Raw genomic sequence first — 18,813 nt, 5'->3', positions numbered from 1 at the left:
AGGGTGCTAATGGCTAAGAATGACTCGCTGTTGGTCACGGGACAAGTAACAGGAGAGTTCCAGGCCAAGGATCCACAAATGGCGGCTTACCTGGAGTATGTGCAGGAGCTGAAGAGTTCCTCCTTTGTCTCCTTTGAAGTGGTGCATGTGCCTAGAGAGCAGAATGCCCGAGCTGACTTGCTAGCTAAGCTCGCCAGTTCAGGCAAGGGGGTAGGCAGAGGATGGTGATCCAAGAAACTCTGAAGACGCCTAGAGCATTTGTAGCAGATCACCTGGTTCTTCAAATAAGCAAGTCGACGGAGAAAGTGGCGAGCAGTCACAGGTCTTTGACTCAGGAGACCTTGAGATCGCCGAGAATAAGAGCATGTCGGGGAGAGAGGGTGAACATGACGCAGGTCTGCGCTACGCACGAGCCAGACACGTAGATAACACAGTATCCAGCGATGCCTGGCAGATGGCCTTCTCCCGCTGGATCCGACGGAGGCTAGGAAGATAAAGAGAACTCTAGCAAGTTCACAATGATTGATGGCGAGTTGTATAGGTTTGGGTTCACACACTCACTCCTAGAATGTGTGCACGGAGAGAAATGTACAAGAATCATGGCCGAGCTCCATGAAAGGATATGCGGAAGTCACGTCGGGGGTCGAGCTCTGGCCGCAAGAACCCTCCGTGCAGGTTACTACTGGCCTGCAATGAGGGAGGACTGCAAGAAGTATGCACAGTGTTGCAAGCAATGTCAGCAGCACACCGATTGCCATAAAGCGCCTCCTGTACCGTCCCGTATCCGGGCGTTGACTAAGTCAAGGTCAAAGTCAACGACTGGAGAGTCAAAGTCAACGCAAGGCGTCGCCTAGGTGGAGAGACGCCAAATGCCAGCATCGCCAAGAGGAAGCGTCGCCAAGGCAAGGCGTCGCCTAGGTGAAGGCGTCGCCCAACAAGGGCGTCGCCAGCTCAAACAGTACTAAAGCAAGGCGATCACAGTGTGGTTCCCCGATACCCATGGGTAGGAAAGACCATGGAGGGAGCAACGCCGTGGGGAGGCCTCAGGTCCCGATAACCCGGGGCAGTGATAAAGAGAAGGGAAAGGTGGCTTCAAGGCCATAGTAATAGCACCAGTGTGGGGCAGCCTGACTCGTGAAGTACTCCTGCCGCCCCAGAGACGCCTTTGGGACAGATACGACTCAAGAGGAAGGTCACGCCCAGGGTAGCCGGGTGCAGGGTGCGAGAGGAAGGCAGATACGCTCTCAAAGTAAGTGACTAGATAATTGGGGGCATGAGTTGGCACCCAAAAAGTCACCCCTAGCGCAGTAGCACTCCCAAGCAGGAGGACTCACACGTAGAAACACCCCCAGATGGGGTCATGGCGTCGTGAGGCCCTCCACGTGTACAACAGCCATGTCAGAATAGAAACACCCTCTAGTCAGGTGCCAGGTAATTAAAGTCATTCAATACAGTTTCTGTTTCGACGTCTTAAATGCGCTACGTTTCCTAAATCAGATACGCTGATTGAGCGCGTTACATTTGCAATTAAAGGCGCGTTAAGGCGCTTTAAATGCTTGGGTAGTTTAAATAGCGCGGAGAATGTTGGAAACAGGGTTCGAACTTTTGGCAAATTTACCAGAGAACTCTCTAGTTGCTTGCTCGTGCTTGAGGTTACGTACAAGGGACTGGGGAAAGATCTTTGTCTGAGGGAGAAAACACACACACATATACACCGTTCTTTTTACCACCTTCAGAGTGCCATACGCGGTGCTCAGAGACGTAGGTGAACAGTTTTGGTGTTTCTTGCTGGCTGACTTGAGCGTCGGAGTGCAAACGGCCGCTAGGGCGCCTCTTTGTCCTCTTTTTTGCAGGAATCCACAGGTAACCAGTGGGAAGGAGTCCCTAGCTGACGGTTGAGGTCGCGCACGAAGACGTCCCGGTCAACCGGACGGAACAGTTTTACTGCTGCAGAAAAACAACCGATTGTTTTGTATCTGACAGCACTGTGAAAGAATGAACTTAATTTCTCTATAATTTCTGTTTGTTGCAGATATTAATTAAGAAAGGATTTGGGTTAATAAAGCTATGTTGAAATCTTGTTTATGTTCTGGAGGAAGTTACAACATGTCATAAAGGAATATAATCCAAAAATCTTGAAAATTTAAGAGCTTTTATGACTAGTCAAAGATCACATGTGATGACCATGTGATTTTCTGCTTTTCCTGACGTTTTCTGTGCAGGTCTTGGTCAAGTCATTTCTCTCTGAAAAACTTAAACCCACTCACATCATTGAATGCAGTTTGGTTCTGTGCTTCTTTAAATTCGGTTGCAGCTGTTCACTCTCACAAGAACAATCAATTGAGCCATCTCTTGCAACAACTCTTGCTCTCCTTGTGTGAGTCTTCTTTGCACCTTTTTCTGTTGTCATGGAATCAACTCCTCCTACATCAAAGAGGGTCAAAACCAAAGCAGTGAGGTCTGAAGGGAGGTTAGAGGGCTGGTTTTCTGGAGACAATGAGCTCATTGAAAGGTATAGGTTTCAAACTAGCACAAAGGTGATAAACAACCCCAAAGTTGTTTCCTTTGATTGGCTGAAAAGCCAAAAGCTAGATAATGTGAGGAAGCTGCTCAAGGACCAATCTCTAAGAAGGTTCTTGGAGATGAAGGGGAACATATACCCTGATTTGATTTGGGTGTTCTACACCAATCTCAAGTTTGAGGGAAACAACCTTGTTTCTCATATGCAGGGAGTTGACATGGAGATCACTTATGATGTGTGGACTGCTGTTGCTGGTCTGAAATATGCTGGCCTAATAATCAACAAGGTAAATCTTGGAGTAGTGGAGGATTTCAACAAAGTCCAATACTACAAGAGTTGTTGAAGAATCAAAATGCCCAAGTGAGAACTTGTTCGGTTGGAGGCTTAAAGCTAGATGAAAGGGTGTTTGCTCTTATTGTAACTTGGATTCTTACTCCAAGGGGGAGTGTACCGTCCCGTCCTCGGACGTTGACCAAAGTCAAAGTCAAAAGTCAACGCATGGTGGGGCCCCAAAGGAAGAAAGTCAACGAATTGACCGATTGAGGCGTCGCTAGGGTGTAGGCGTCGCCAGGTGTAGGCGTCGCCAGGTTAAGGCGTAGCCCAAAACAGTAACGAAGAGAAGAGAAAGGTGGCTTCAAGGCCATAGTTCTAGTACAAGTAGGGAGTAACCTGACTCGTGAAGTACTAATGCCGCCACTAGGAGGCCCCTGGGATAGATAAGACCCATGAGAGGGTCACGCCCAGGGGCAAACTACGTGCGTAGTGCGAGAGGAAGGTAGATACGCTCCCGGGGGTAATGACTAGAGGTTGGGGGGGGGTTTGAGTTGGCACCCAAAAAGTCGCCCCACGCGCCAGATGTACTTCGAGGAAAGAGGACTCACATAATAGAATAACCCTAAGTTGAGTTACGGCGCTGTAAGGCCCTCTAAGTAGAGCAGCGTTCAAGTCAGAAGAACACGTGGCAATAAGTACTGGAATATCAATATTTTCCTGAAAGTTCGCTAAGGTACGTGTTAATTCAGTTAAGATTTGAATGTTCCAGGGCATGTTTTTATACGCTTTCAATGTGCTTTAACGCACTTTAAATGCGGGAGGTGTATAAAAAGGGACCTGGGGGCATTTGAAAGGGGGAGGAGGTTTTTAACCTAATTCTCACAGTTTACACAGACGAAGAAACCCTAGTTGTCTTGTTGGCGCACCCACTGTACGCACATGCAATTAGGGCAGAAAGCATTAGTTATTTGGTTACTCAGATTTGGACCACCTTCAGAGCATCCATTCACGGTGTTCTGATACGGAGGTGTGTCCCTTTGATGTTTCTCGCTAGTTGACTTGATCGTCGGAGTGCAAATGGCCGTGAGGACGCCCCTTTTGTTCACTTCTTTTCAGGTACTCACAGACGTAGCTGAACGAAGGTGCCCTAGCTCGTGCGGACAAGCCACTGATAAAGACGACCCTAGTCAACCGACGGGTACATTTGGCGCCCACCGTGGGGCCGATATAAAATGTCAGTCCCACCATACAGTTTTTAGTTCCAGTTGCAGTTTCCAACCCAGTCCCAGTTCTCGAATAGCCAGGAAGGCTTCCAGAAACCACGAAAATGAGGCCCGCATGCGCTAAGAGTGAAGAGATGACCATGCAACAACTCATGGGCATGATGCAAGGATTGCAAGAAGCAATGGCAGCATCCAAAGCGGAGCAAGAGCGCATGCAAGCGGATCTCACAGCGTCTCAGGCGAGAAACGATGAGCTCCACCGCACCAACGAGGAACTACGCCGCGGGTGGCGCGACGTATACGAGCCTGAGACTGCCACCCCACCCAGAGAATTCTCAACGCCATTCTCATAGGCGATCCTAGACACAGCTGTACCGTCCCGGGGCGTTGCCCAAATGTCAAAGTTAAAGTCAACATATGGTGGGACAGCTCGAGGGCCCCAAAGAAGGGAAAGAAAGTCAACAGGTTGACCGCTTGGGGCATCGCCCAAGAAAGGCGTCGCCTCGCAAAGGCGTCACCAGAGAAAGGCGTCGCCAAGCTAAGGCATCGCCAGGCTAAGGCATCGCCAGGTTAAGGCGTCACCAAGTTAAGAAATAGTCAAGTTAAGTCATCGACGATGTTACCCCCCGATACCCATGGGCAGGAAAGACCATGGAGGGGGTAATACCGTGAGGAAGTCTCGGGCCTCGGAAGCTCAGAACAGCAATGAAGAGAAGAGAAAGGTGGCTTCAAAGCCATGAGTTCTAGTACAAGTAGGGGGTAACCAGACTCGTGAAGTATCAATGCCACCGCTGGGAAACTCTGGGACAGATACGACCCATGAGGAGGCCACGCCCAGGGGAGAACCACGTGCATGGTACGAGAGAAAGGTAGATACACTCCCAAGGTGAGTGGCTAGAGGTTGGGGTGCATGAGTTGGCACCCAGGAAGTCCCCCCACGCGCCAGAAGCACTTCGAGGAAAGAGAGCTCACACAATAGAATAACCCTAAGTTGGGTTGCGACGCTGAGGGACCCTCTGCGCAAAATAACGATCAAGTCAGAAGAGCACGTGGCAATAAGCACGTGCTCATTAAATGTTTCAGTGAAAGTTTGCCAAGGTACGCGCTAATTCAGTTAAGATTCGAACGTTCCAAGGAATATTTTTATACGCTTTCAATGCGCTTTAACGCGTTTTAAACACGAGAGATGTATAAAAAGGGACCTTGGGGCATTTGAAAAGGGATCCGAGTTTTGACCTAATTCTCGTAGCATTACACAGAGCACATATCCTAGTTGTTCCGCTGCGCACCCACTGTGTGCACCAGACGATTAGGGCAACACAGTTTCTCGACTACCTTCAGAGGGTGTATCTCCTTTGATGTTTCTCGCTAGCTGACTTGATCGTCGGAGTGCAAACGGCCGCGAGGGCGCCCCTTTGTTCACTTCTTTTCAAGTATTGACAGACGAAGCGGAACGAAGGAGCCCTAGCTCGTGAGGACAAGCCACGCGCGAAGACGTCCCTGGTCAACCGGTGGGAACATTTGGCGCCCACCGTGGGGCACGAAATAAAACATCAGTCCCACTATTCAAGTTTTTCAGTTCCATTTCTCAAAACCCAGATAAGTTAAGAAGGTTTCCAGAAAGCCATGAACACGAGACCTGCACGTTCTAGGAGTGAAGAGATGACCATGCAACAATTGGTGGACATGATGAAAGGGTTGCAAGAAGCAATGGCGGCGTCGAAAGCGGAGCAAGAACGCATGCAAGCGGATCTCACAGAATCTCAGGCGAGAAATGACGAGCTTCACCGTGCCAAGAGGAGTTACGACGTGGGTGGCGCGACGTAGACAAGCCTGAGACTGCCACCCCACCAAGAGAATTCTCAACGCCATTCTCACAGGCAATGCTAGAGACAGCAATCCCCAACACATTCATGGGGCCCAAGGTAACCTTCACAAGGATGGAGGATCCTGAGGCGCATCTCACTGCGTTCCACACCCAGATGATGTCGGTAGGTGTTGAACAAGATGCTTTGATGTCTCCAAATCCAAGAGGAAAGCTTGAAGACCTTGCTGCTGGGTGTGTGTGTTGTCTAGTTGTTTGAAACTTGTTAATTCACTACTTAAGTTGATCCAAGTTCATTTGAATCTTTAACCTTTTGAAAACATGTGTTTTCTAAAAAGCTGTCAAAAATTTAACAGGTTGTTTTACCTAACAACAGGTTGTTTTACCTTAGCTGTTTTTGAAAAACTTGGTTGACTTTGCTGTCAAACCAAAACAATCGATTGTTTCGACAAACAACCGATTGTTTTCCTGAAAAACCTTAACAGAATTCTGTTAAGCGGTTTTAATATGTTTTAAATGATCCTAACTAACTTGGCTCCTTTATTAAATGCTTTTGACCACTTGGTTGGTCTATATAAAGGTAGTTTTACGCTCCTAATCTTGGAGTAAGAGAAAGATTTTATCAAAACAGTTTTTCCAAGATTTGAAAGAGCTTTTGCATCATTCTTAAGTGTGTGGAATAGGATTAGGTTGTAATTCTGATCTTTAAGCTTTGTAATACCCAGGTGTATTCTATTCCCTTCTTCCTTGATTACTGTATTTCTGTAGTTGTGTTGCCAAGGAGTGTTGTGTGTTCTTGAGGGGTTCAAGATCAACACTCTTGGTGTTGTTTGCCAAAGGTAGTGTGTTTCTGGAGGGGTTCAAGGTCACTACTTTGGTGTGTGGTGTTTGTAATCTGGTTTTGATTGCATAGTGGAATACCCAGTGGTTTCTGGGGACTGGATGTAGCTCTTGGTGTAAGAGTGAACCAGTATAAATTGCTTGCGTGCTTATCTCTTACCCTTAATTCTTTAAATTCTACTTTTAAGTTGTTTTTATAAACTGCTGATAAAAACAACCGATTGTTTCGAAGAAACAACCGATTGTTTTTCTGATATCATCTTGAAACAGTTTTGGTTCTTTGTTTCTTTGATTTCTTTCTCTGTAATTCAGCATTGATTTTAATTATACCTTCAAAGTTTGCGAAAATCCCTCTTAAACAATTCACCATGCCTCTCATTTAAGGTCATATATTCTAACAGTAGGCAGTTTTGATGTCGTGAGATGCAAGCTCTTTATGAGCACTTTGACTGGGATGGCCATGTACTGGTTCATCAGCCTCCCAGAGGGTCACATCATGTCTTTCGTACAGCTGTCGCGGCTATTTAGAGAGCAATATCTGGCTAACAAGGCCCCAGCCCCAGTCTCATACGACCTTTTCGACGTAAAGCAATATCAAGGGGAGACCTTGAAAGAGTACATAAGCCGCTTCGGGGCGCAGGTGGTGAAAGTGGGTACCACCGACGAACCCATGATCGTGTACGCATTCAGGAAGGGTGTGAGTCCAGGATCTTTAAGCAAATCACTCAATCGCAGCCGCCCCAAAACCTTTGCTGAAGTAAGGCGTCGGGCGGTAGAACACATTTCCTCTGAGGGTGAGGCATACGAGAAATGCACAACAGCTGCACCTACACGCCCCAGAGCACAGATGCGTACGCAACCCGCCAGAGTCCCCGAAGCTACTACAGAAAGAAAGAATCAAGATAGAAGGCGCACCTACGAGACAAGGAGAACCCAACCTAAGGGTCAATCAGAAGGAAGGAGAGAGAGCAATAGACCTCTAAGGCACAATTTTGTGGTAGAACTTAAATATAGCTGACAGGGTCAATCGTTGTGCCCAATATAGCTGACAGGTTAAGGCCACCAGTGAAGTAAGACAAGGTACTGGGACCTCACAAGGAATCATGGTGCGAGTTTCACGAGGCATTCAGACACCATATTAACAACTGTTTGGCACTGGGCTATTAGTTGGATGAGCTCGTAAAGAACAGATTTTTGAAAGATTATCTCGTTGGGTCCACTGCGACCTCAGTCACGGCGACGCCAGAGGAAGGTCAAGCGCACGAAGTCCCGACTCACGGAGAAGTGCACACCATCTCTAGCGGCTTTTCCGGGGGAGGACCCACTGCCTCTCAACGAAAGAAATACGTAAGGTCAGTAAATTTGGTTGCAGAAGAATTTCCGAACGACCCGTGGGAGTCAGACCTCGTTTTCACTAGGGTTGACCTGCAGGATGTCGTCCCACATGATAATGACCCGGTGGTCATTTCGGTAGTCACAGCGGGAAGAAAGGTACATAGGGTCCTCGTCGACCAAGGTAGTTCTGCAGACGTCATGTTTTGGTCGACCTTCAACAAGCTACAACTGTCCCCTGACCTGTTGAGACCCTATACTAGATGCTTGTATGGGTTTGCGGATAACCCAGTAGAGGTATGTGGCTACTTGGAGCTAAGGACGACGTTCACTGATGGAACGACATCACGCACCGAGAGCATTCGATACTTGGTGGTTAACGCCAACTAGCTTACAACATTTTGTTAGGTAGACCTACCTTGAACAGATTAAGGGCGGTGTTCTCCACGCGCCACATGAAGATGAAGCTACCAGCTCTTAGTGGCAAGGTGATTGTGATCAAGTTAGATCAGGAAGAGGCTCGTAAGTGCTATGAAAATAGCCTGAAGACAAAGAGAGGCGTGGTCATGGTGATTGAGCGACCACCCGTTTCAGATTCACAAATAGAGTTAGAGCCGTCAGGAGAGGCGGTGCCCGATGCATCCAGTCAGGCGACGCCTGTGGAAGATGCGCATGTAGTAGGAAGAAATGGCGATGCCTCGCTGATGGAAGAAGAACGCGAAGGCCTCCCCAGCAGAACAAGAGCCAGAGAAGAGGTGAAAATCAAGGCTGAGGCTGCGAAAAGAGGAGTGGAGCGCTAGTACGAGCTCTAAGGTAAAGCTGCGGCAATTCCAGGTTGGTGAGCCGGTCATAAGGAAGGCTCACCCTTACGAGTTGGAAAACAAGTTGTCTCCAAAGGGAACAGTTCATATAAGTTAGAGACTCTAGAAGGAGGCCCCATCCGACGTAGTTGGAATGCGGCGAATTTAAAGTTTTATTTTAGTTGAAATTTTGTAAAGGGGACACCCTCCCCCCCCCCGGGGGGTTCTTTAATGAGGCCACCCAAATAAATAGAAGAAAACATTTCAGATATTTTCTGCCTTAGTTTTCCCTTTCTTGTAAGATCGAAGAAACAGAGACAAAGACGAGGCGTCGCCCAGATAAGACGTCGCCAAGATAAAGTGTCACTAGAACAAGGCGTCATCTCCAGATAATCAAACAGAGGTCAAGTTCAGAACAGGGCAACAGGTATGTTTAGTGTAAGTTAAAATCCGAGAGCCTAGTCCTTGGGCAAGGGTTAAGGGATTCCTTCGGGACACCCCTTCCTCAAGTATGAACAGCTAGCCCCGGTACCAGATGTCAGTATAAGTTTAAAAATACGGGTATCTGGTCCTTGAGCAGGGATTAAGGGATTCCTTCGAGACGCCCCCTTCTCAGGTATGAATAGCTGGTCCTGGTATCAGATGTTAAACATAAGTTAAAAACCTGAGCGCTTAGTCCTTAAGCAGGGATTAAGGGATTCCTTCGGGACACCCCCTTCTCAGGTATGAATAGCTGGCCCCGGTATCAGATGTTAAACATAAGTTAAAAACCCGGGGGCTTAGTCCCTGAGCAGGGGTTAAGGGATTCCTTTGGGACGCCCCCGCCTCAGGTATGAATGGTTGGCCTCGGTATCAGACGATAGATGTAAGCCAGAATATGGGTGCCTAATCCTTGAGTAGGGGTTAAGAGATTCCCTCGAGACGCCCCCTCCTCAGGTATGAACAGTTGGCCCCAGCGTCTGATGTTCAGAACATTTCGCCTTGATGTTTCCAAACACTCTGAAGACGATATGGCGTTGCTATAGCAGGCCTCTTCTCAGGCGTGGGCACCAAACGCAAAAAGATAAGGGCTAAATACCCATAGTAGATCTCTCCTTTAGCGTAGATACCCAGTACAGGTAGGATAAGTCCCCCACGCTTTTGAGCGAGGTCGAGACCACAAAGGAACAGATAAGTCCTCCTCGCCCTTGAGCGATGTCGAGGCCAAAAAAGAAGAGACCCCCCTTTTTTCATCCTAAAGCGATGAGGTAAGTAAAAAGCAGGGCGAATATTTTATAAGATCAAAGGGAAAAAGAAACTCGAAGAGTGAGAAAGAAGGTCACGTGCTACCTAAAGAGTAAAGGTCTAGCGCGATGAAGCACGTTATAGTAAAGCAAGCAGTGAATACACAAGTATGCAACAATAAAGCAAACAAACATTTAAGTAAAGATCAAGAGTTATAGTTACAGATAAAATTCACGACAGTTGCAAATTAAGCAAAGGGCAGTTATATTATATACATCCAGTGTTTGGTTGGAACACAAATTAAGGCTATTCTTCAGGGGCCTCCAGGGGCACTATCTCGCCGTTGACCACTTCGTTCAAGGGGTTGCACCTGGAAACGTCGATGCCAGGGTTGGCACATGCCACCTGGACCAGAGCCTCCCCGAACCCATCAGCAAATCTAGTGGCAACCTCCTCGACCAGCTTCTCTTCGGCAACTTTGAAGTTGGCAGCTTGAGCGGCCATCTCTTGGTCCTTGGAGGCCAAGGCAGAAATCAACTCTTAGATTTTGGCTTGGAGAGAGGTGTTCTCAGTGGTTAACCGGGACCATTCGTCAGTTTTATCCGCGAGTGCGACCTCAGTCTTTCCCAGTGTCTGCTCCCGATCCACACACTAGTCCTCGAGTTTCTTCTGATACGCTTTGGAGGCCTCCGCCGCCGCTCCAAGATCAGCGATCTTTGTTCGAAGGGGCACCACTTCATTGAGGAGCTCCGCCTGGGCTGTAGCCACCTCATGCAGCCGTTTATTAGCCTCTTCCCTCTCCCTCTGCGCCACCCTCAGTGAGTCCTTGTATGCGCCCTCCTGACGTCCCCAGTGGGCGGCCATCCTCTCCCTCTCCTCTTTCAGGGAAGCAACTTCCTTCTAGTGCTTGGAAGGCGGCGACTTGGGCTACTTTGGCCCTGGACTGCTCATACCAGGAATAGGTGCAAGACATGAAGACACCCATGTGATAGTATAAACTCTCTCTTTGGGGCCCTTCAACTTGACTACCTGGGAACCCCCTGCTCAGAAATCCCCTCAATGATTCTTGCATGGGAAGAGGGAGTTCTGGGGCAGGTGGAGGGACGCCTGTAGGCTCAGCTTCAACTCCTCCCTCCAGATGCATTGATTGAGGAGGAGAGGTGGCGCTCCGGAGGTCCTCCCTCAAGGACTCAACCCCATGAGAAGAGGAAGTAGCAGAGATAACCGTCTGAGGGGCATGATGAGTTCTTTGACGCTTGAAGACTTGCCCCTCGGCGGAGTCTTCGTCATCAGAAATTACCTCCACCACCCTCTTTCCCTTGTCGAGGGGGATTGAGGGAGCGCCAGCCTCGGCCAGCACATGAGGGATGGCCGCAATAGGCGGTGGCGAGCTTGGAGGTGGATCGGGAGAAGATTAGACTAATGGAGTTGACGGTGGGAAGATTGAAAGGGGGAACGCCGAAGCCCCATCTTTAAACTTCAGCACTTGAGCCAGCCGCAACCTTCGTTGCCTGTCCATCTTAGAATCTGCGTCAAGAGGTCAAACATAGTAAAGGACAAGCACAAGCTAAGTTAGTACACAAAGAGAATAGACAAATCATGCATCTAGTAAGAATCCAGTAAAAGCAGAGAAGAGAAGGTTATAAGGGGAAGCTCTCATACTTATATATTTTTCTAGAGCCTCAGCGTTGTACTCTAGGCTTATCAAGGCAGTAGTATCAAAACCCCCCACACTAGCCAGAATCCGACAAGCTTCTCGATCGTTCGCAGACAGCTCATTTAGAGATTTGGATTTCAGGTTTTTCTCCTCCTTCACCCAATACAGAGGAAAGCCATCAAGGGCGGAGGGGACAAGGTCGGAGAAACAAACCTTGAAGAATTTGCCTTTCCACCCCTTGAAGGAGTGCTGGAATATGGTTAAGAGGACCCATTCGGGAATGTTACTAAGAATCACCAGAGGTTATACTATTGTTTCTTCACTTCGAAGAAATGAAGAAAGATATCAACAGAAGGTGCACACCCAAAGAACCCGCATAGTATGTCGAAGGCCTTGACAAAGGCCCAGCCGTTAGGATACAGCTGGGCTAGGGCAATATTGATCTCCGTTAGCAATTCTCTCTCGAACCTGGAAAAGGGCAAGCGCACGCCTACGCGCTCGAAGACCACTTGATAGAAATAGAAGAAGGGACCCCGTTGTTGGCCCGATCATCCCCGCACATAGGCTCCCCTAAGGCACAAGGAAGCACTGCTATGTCGTCATCATGCCTCTTCGCGAAGGCACAATGGTCGTAGGCGCTCGGCTCTCCTACGTGATCCCTCAAAGCTTTCATAGAGACCAACCTCGAGTGCTCGTCGAGCAGTTCATCTGGAGCCCATGGGTAAAAGGCCCTAAGGGTAGCTCTGGAGGGTGGAGGGTTGGCCGTCATTTTGGCACGTAGCGTTAACAAAGAAACTGAAGATTGAAGAGGAGAAAAGGGTTCAGCAAGAAGGGTCAAGGAAGAAAACCCCAGAAAGGTCCTACCCACACGAAAAAGAGAAAAACAGGGAAAACAAAGAAACAGGAAGAACACAGATACAAGAAAAAGTAAACAGTCCCAGACAGTTATATCAGACACGATGAAGCAAAGAGGGTCATCGAATGAGAAAGTCCATACCTTTAAGTGTTCCGAGTGGATGAAGATAAAAAATGCAGAGAGGGAACCGAGGGTGCAGAGGGAGCTTTGAGAAGACGAACAGTAAGGAAGGCGAAGACGAGCAAATAGAACAGTGCCTCGAGCGCGCGATTTTTTGAAAGGTTATAACGTTAACTCAAGGAAGCGCTAACGACGCGTGCCCTCAGTCGTTCGATCACGCACGTGTTGAAGGATTGAGCGCCAACTTGAAGCGCAAAGGGCACCAAGCGCTGACCATACGATCGAGCCACGTGTGAAGAGATCAGCGCATGATCCAAAGCGTCACCTTTCTCGCTCAGAGAATGTCATATCGTCAGAGCACTCAAATGTGCGTCACATCAACGGTACGGGGAATGTCACGACAGCCGATCAAGAGAATGTCACGTCAGCCGATCAAGAGAATGTCGCGGCAGCCACTCAAGAAATGCCACGTCATCAGAAGGCCACATGGACAATAGGGCGAGGCCTTAGTCTTTTCGCTAAAAACAAGTTATCAGCTCAAGACTGGGGGGCTTGTGTACCGTCCCGGGGAGTTGACCAAAAGTCAAAGTCAACATATGGTGGGACCGTTTGAGGGCCCCAAAGAAGGGAAAGAAAGTCAACAGGTTGACCGCTTGGGGCATCGCCCAAGAAAGGCGTCGCCTGGTAAAGGCGTCGTCTCGCAAAGGCGTCACACCAGAAAGGCGTCGCCCAAGAAAGGCGTCGCCAGGCTAAGGCATCGCCAGGCTAAGGCATCGCCAGGTTAAGGCATCCCCAAGTTAAGAAATAGTCAAGTTAAGACATCGACGGTGTTACCCCCCGATACCTATGGGCAGGAAAGACCATGGAGGGGTAATACCGTGACGAAGTCTCAGGCCCCGGAAGCTCAGAATAGTAATGAAGAGAAGAGAAAGGTGGCTTCAAAGCCATGAGTTCTAGTACCAGTAGGGGGTAACCTGAGTCGTGAAGTATCCACGCCACCGCTGGGAAACCTTGGGACAGATACGACCCATGAGGAGGCCACGCCCAGGGTTGAACCACGTGCATGGTACGAGAGAAAGGTAGATACACTCCCAAGGTGAGTGGCTAGAGGTTGGGGTGCATGAGTTGGCACCCAGGAAGTCACCCCACGTGCCAGAAGCACTTCAAGGAAAGAGGGCTCACACAATAGAATAACCCTAAGTTGGGTTGCGACGCTGAGGGACCCTCTGCGCAAAATAACGATCAAGTCAGAAGAGCACTTGGCAATAAGCACGTGCTCATTAAATGTTTCAGTGAAAGTTTGCCAAGGTACGCGCTAATTTAGTTAAGATTCAAACGTTCCAAGGAATATTTTTATACGCTTTCAATGTGCTTTAACGCGTTTTAAACACGAGAGATGTATAAAAAGGGACCTTGGGGCATTTGAAAAGGGATCCGAGTTTTGACCTAATTCTCGTAGCATTACACAGAGCACAAACCCTAGTTGTTCCGCTGCGCACCCACTGTGTGCACACGACGATTAGGGCAACACAATTTCAGTCATTCAGTATAGTTCTCGACCTCGTTCAGAGGGTGTGTCACCTTTGATGTTTCTCGCTAGCTGACTTGATCGTCGGAGTGCAAACGACCGCGAGCTTCGTGGTACTCGCACCAAGAGTCCTTGCGAGGCCCTAACACCTTGTCAGTCTTCGCCGGTCGCCTCAACCTTTCAGCTATATTGGGCACGACAATTAGATCCTTCAATTCCACCACAAAGTTGTACCTCGCTGGCCTTGCCCTTTCCTTGGCCGGGCGATCCCCTCCCGCTGGACCCCTGGGCTGGGGCTTTCTGGTCTCATAGGGGCGTCTCCCCTCTGGCTTCTTTCTTCCCATCGTGGTCTCGTTGACCCTGACGGGTTGAGCCCGCGTCTGCGCTCTCGGGCGTGAGGGTACGACGCTGGTGCGCTTCTCACACACCTCTCCCTCGGAGGCGATATGCTCCACCGCCCGACGCCATATTTCAGCGAAGGTCTTAGGGCGATTGCGAATAATGGATTCGAAAAAAGGGCCGGGACATACGCCTTTTCTGAATGCGTACACAATCATAGGTTCCTTTGCAGTACCAACTTTTACAACTTGGGCCCCGAAACGGTTGATGTATTCCTTCAAGGTCTCTCCTTGATACTCTTTTACATCAAACAAGTCGTAGGAAACTGGCGGCGGAGCCCTGTTCGACTCTAAACAACTGCGACAACTGCTGAAAGGAGGTGATATGGCCGTTTGGAAGGCTGATGAACCAATCCATTGCCAGCCCCGTCAAGGTGCTCATAAAGAGCTTGCATCTCGCGGCATCGGAGCCGCCTACCAACACCATCTGCGTGTGGAATGCAGTGAGATGCACCTCAGGATCCTCCATCCCAGTGAAGATCGCCTTGGGTCCCGTGAACGTGTGGGGATTACTGCATCCAGGATCTCCTGCGAGAAGGGTGTGGAAAACTCCCTTGGTGGGGTGAGACGCTCGGTCTCATCTTGTTCACGTTACCCTTGGTTATTGCTCAAACCCCGGCGCAACTCTTCGTTTACACGATGGAGCTCTTCGTTTCTCGCACGCGAGTCTGCGAGATCCGCCTGCATGCGTTCTTGTTCCACCCTCGATTCCGCCATCTCATCCTGCAGCCCTCGCATCATTTCCATGACCAGCTGCATGGACATTTCCTCACGCGCCTCGCGTGCGGAACCTTGTCTCGTTGCCCTCATTCTTCACTGTTTCCTCAAACTTTGCTAACGTTATGGTAGCTCCGATAAATCTTGGTTGCTTGTGATAGGACTGATGTTTTAAATCGGTCCCACGGTGGGCGCCAAATGTTCCGGCCAGTTGACCTGGGACGTCTTGTGCGCAACCTTGCCCGTTAACTAGGGACACCTTCCCTCTGGCTACCTGTGAACCTGCAAAGAAGGACAAAAGGGCGCCCTAGCGGCCGTTTGCACTCCGACACTCAAGTCAGCCAGCGAGAAACACCAAAAACTCTGCACCTCCATATCGGAGCACCGTGAATGGCACTCTGAAGGTGGTAAACGAAACTGTGTGTTGTGTATCTTTCTCCTTTTGGCAAACAAGCTTTCTCTAGTCCCTTGTGCGTAGCCTCAAGACTCGAACAAGCAACTAGAGCGTATTAGGGGAAAATTTGCCAAAAGTCCGAACCCTGTTTCCTACGTCCAAGGTTCTATTTAAACTACTCTAGCATTTAAAGTGTCTTAAAGCGCATTTAAGGTTATGAAACGTTCAGCGCCTTTAAGACGTTTAAACTGCTTGGAGCATTTAAAGTACCTTAATCGCTCGAAACGTAAACTTTATTAAATAGCTTTAATTACCTTATACCTGACAAATTGATGTTTCTATTCTGACTTGCCTGCTATTACACGTGGAGGGCCTCACAGCACCGTTACCCCACTTGGGGGTATTTCCTCGTGTGAGCCCTCCTTCCTAGGAATGCATCTGCGCAAGGGGTGACTTTTTGGGTGCCAACTCATGCCTCCAAACCTCTAGTCACTCGCTTTGAGAGCGTATCTACCTTCCTCTCGTACCCTGCACCTGGCTACCCCTGGGCGTGACCCTTCTCATGAGTCGTAACTATCCCAAGGGCTTCTCTGGGGCGACATGGGCACTTCACGAGTCAGATTGCTCTCCACTGGCGCTAGTACTATGTCCTTGAAGCCACCTTTCTCTTCCCTTTATTGCTACCCCGAGTTATCGGGGTTTGAGGCCTTCCCATGGCGTCACTCCCTCCATGGTCTTTCCTACCCATGGGTATCGAGGAGCAACACTGTGCTTGCCTTGCTTTTGTGACATTTTACGTTGGCGACGCCCTACCTTGGCGACACCTGCTCTAGACGATGTCTTATCTTGGCGATGCTTCCTCTTAGCGACGCCTTGCCTCTTGGCGACGCCTTGCCTTGGCGACGCTTGCCCTTGGCGTCGCCTCACCTAGGCGACGCCTTATGTTGACTTCGACCTCGACGCTGACTTTGACCTTGACTTTGTCAACGCCCGGGTACGGGACGGTACACAAGCCCCCCAGTCTTAAGCTGATGACTTGTTTTCAGGGAAAAGACTAAGGCCTCGCCCACGCCATCCACATGGCATCCTGGTGACATGTCACTCTTGCTAACGTGACACTCCTCACACTATTGACGTGACATTCTCTGAACCATGGGGGTGCTCTTGATGGCTGATTGGACATCCTCTGAGACGGGGAAAGCACCACTTTTTGGGGCCACACTTAATCGCTTGCCACGTGGTTCATCACAAGCCTCTTGCGCTCCCAGCGAGTGCCTAATCCTTTGACACGCGACTCAATCGCACGGTCCCAAATTAACGCCTCTTGGGTTGCAAATGTGACGTTTAAGACTTCGAAATCCCGCGCCCCAAACACTGTTCTATTCACTCTTTCGCATTGTGCGCTACTGTTCATCTCTCTTTCTCTGAATTTCTAGCGATCGCTACTCCCTCTGCGCTTCCTCAACAACCACCGACCCCATGTTCAAAGGTATGATTTTTCTACCTCCATGGCTCTTCTTCTTCATTGCGTTGCATTGCTGTGTATGAACTGCCTGGGACTGTCTGTGCTTTTGTATTTCCACATTTCTTTCTCTCCTCGTGCTTCTACGCTCTCTTCTCCCCCTTTTTGGGTTTCTTCGCGTGGGTGGCATTTTCTAGGGTTTCTCTTCCCCTTTCTGCTTTGGCATCGCTTGTTAAAACCCTTTTCCTTTCTTCTTTCTTCAGCTATTTATCCGCATCATGGTACGCTCGAAACCGAAGTCCAGTGCTCCCCCAAGATCAACTACAAGGCCTTCTATAAATGGGCCTCTAACGATCTCTTAAACGAATTCAACGCCTTCTGCCGCACCCACGATGCCCACATCTCCGTCCGCCCCGGCACACCGGGGGAACCCGTTTGTGTGGATGATAGGCCCAGGGGTAGGGCCCCCTTTTTCTTCATGTACCAAACTGTATTCAAACGCGTTGGCGTGCGCCTTCCATTTACACCCTTCGAGAGGGAACTCCTCACAGAGATCAACACGGCCTCCGCCCAGCTACACCCTAATAGCTAGGCCTTCGTTCGGGCCTTTCAAATTCTCTGTGGATACCTAGGCGTTCTTCCTTCTGTGGACGTCTTTCTACATTTCTTCGAGGTGAAGAAGCAAGGGAAAAGCCTCTGGGTGAGCTTTTCCGGGATCGCCGGCAGGATCATCCTCTCCCTCTTCCAGAACTCATACAAAGGCTGGAAAGGAAAATTCTTCAGGGTGTGCTGCGCCAAACAGGACCCCATAGCCTTGGATAGCTTTCCCCTATACTGGACAGAGCACCCCAAGCTGTTCAAGCCTAAGGCCCTGGATGAACTGTCTTCCGCTGATAGAGGGGTATGTGAGGCCTTGGCTGGCCTGGGGATTTTTTTGACACACTGAAGCTCAACGCGCACACCCTGTCCAACTATTTTGGTAGGGAGTCTTGATCCGATCGGTCATCGGTAGTCGATGACGTCAGCAGCAGAGAACCACGTGGACCACTCGCAGGGTGACACGTGGACCAGGTGGCAGAGAGGTCAGGGAGACGATCGCCAAGAGAGGTGATCGATGGTCAGTAACCAAGTGGCCACCAACAGACCAGTTCTCAGACTAACGCCTGAAGGCAGAACGCGAGAAGCAAATAAACACTGATCAGTCATCGGGTGTATTGTCATCGGGGTCTCATGTTACACGCAGTTAAACTAGGACTGAGGTTCCCAGCGAGAGCGTTACGCATGGATCTCGCATGAGCACACCTCAGGGAATCATGCACGAGAGTGGCCTGAGGGAACTAGTAAACCAGTCAGTGATTGGTGATTCCCTCAACCCATTACGTGCGTGACATCGTGAAGGGTAAGCTGTATACGCAGAGAGCAACGTCTGGTGAGTGTGCCTAGACCAGCCACACCCGACGTTCTCCTAAGAGTATGCGACTTACCCAGATGAGAGAAATATCCTAAGTTACTCTGCAAGGGCGTAACTTAGGCACACAAAGAGAAGCGCTAGAGCCCTTCCAGTAAGTGACACGTGTGTGGTTAGATGTGAGTTGCAGGCCTCCACGTGTCACCATCTGAGAGGGGTGCGGTCCAGACAAAAG

General features: G+C 49.5%; 1 protein-coding gene across 1 annotated transcript; it reads left to right on the top strand.

The window, feature by feature from the left end:
* The first annotated feature begins 7,136 nt into the window (after positions 1 to 7,136).
* Positions 7,137 to 7,700, top strand: LOC137839273 (uncharacterized). Its single transcript, XM_068648393.1, has one exon. It carries the CDS (start codon positions 7,137 to 7,139, stop codon positions 7,698 to 7,700), a length of 564 nt encoding a protein of 187 aa, XP_068504494.1.
* The last annotated feature ends 11,113 nt before the right edge of the window (positions 7,701 to 18,813 follow it).

The sequence above is a fragment of the Phaseolus vulgaris genome, chromosome 3 (genome assembly GCF_000499845.2).
Source record: "Phaseolus vulgaris cultivar G19833 chromosome 3, P. vulgaris v2.0, whole genome shotgun sequence".
NCBI classification, from domain to species: domain Eukaryota; kingdom Viridiplantae; phylum Streptophyta; class Magnoliopsida; order Fabales; family Fabaceae; genus Phaseolus; species Phaseolus vulgaris.
Note: the sequence above shows the minus strand (reverse complement) of the source record. Positions and strands in the feature narration are given on the sequence as shown.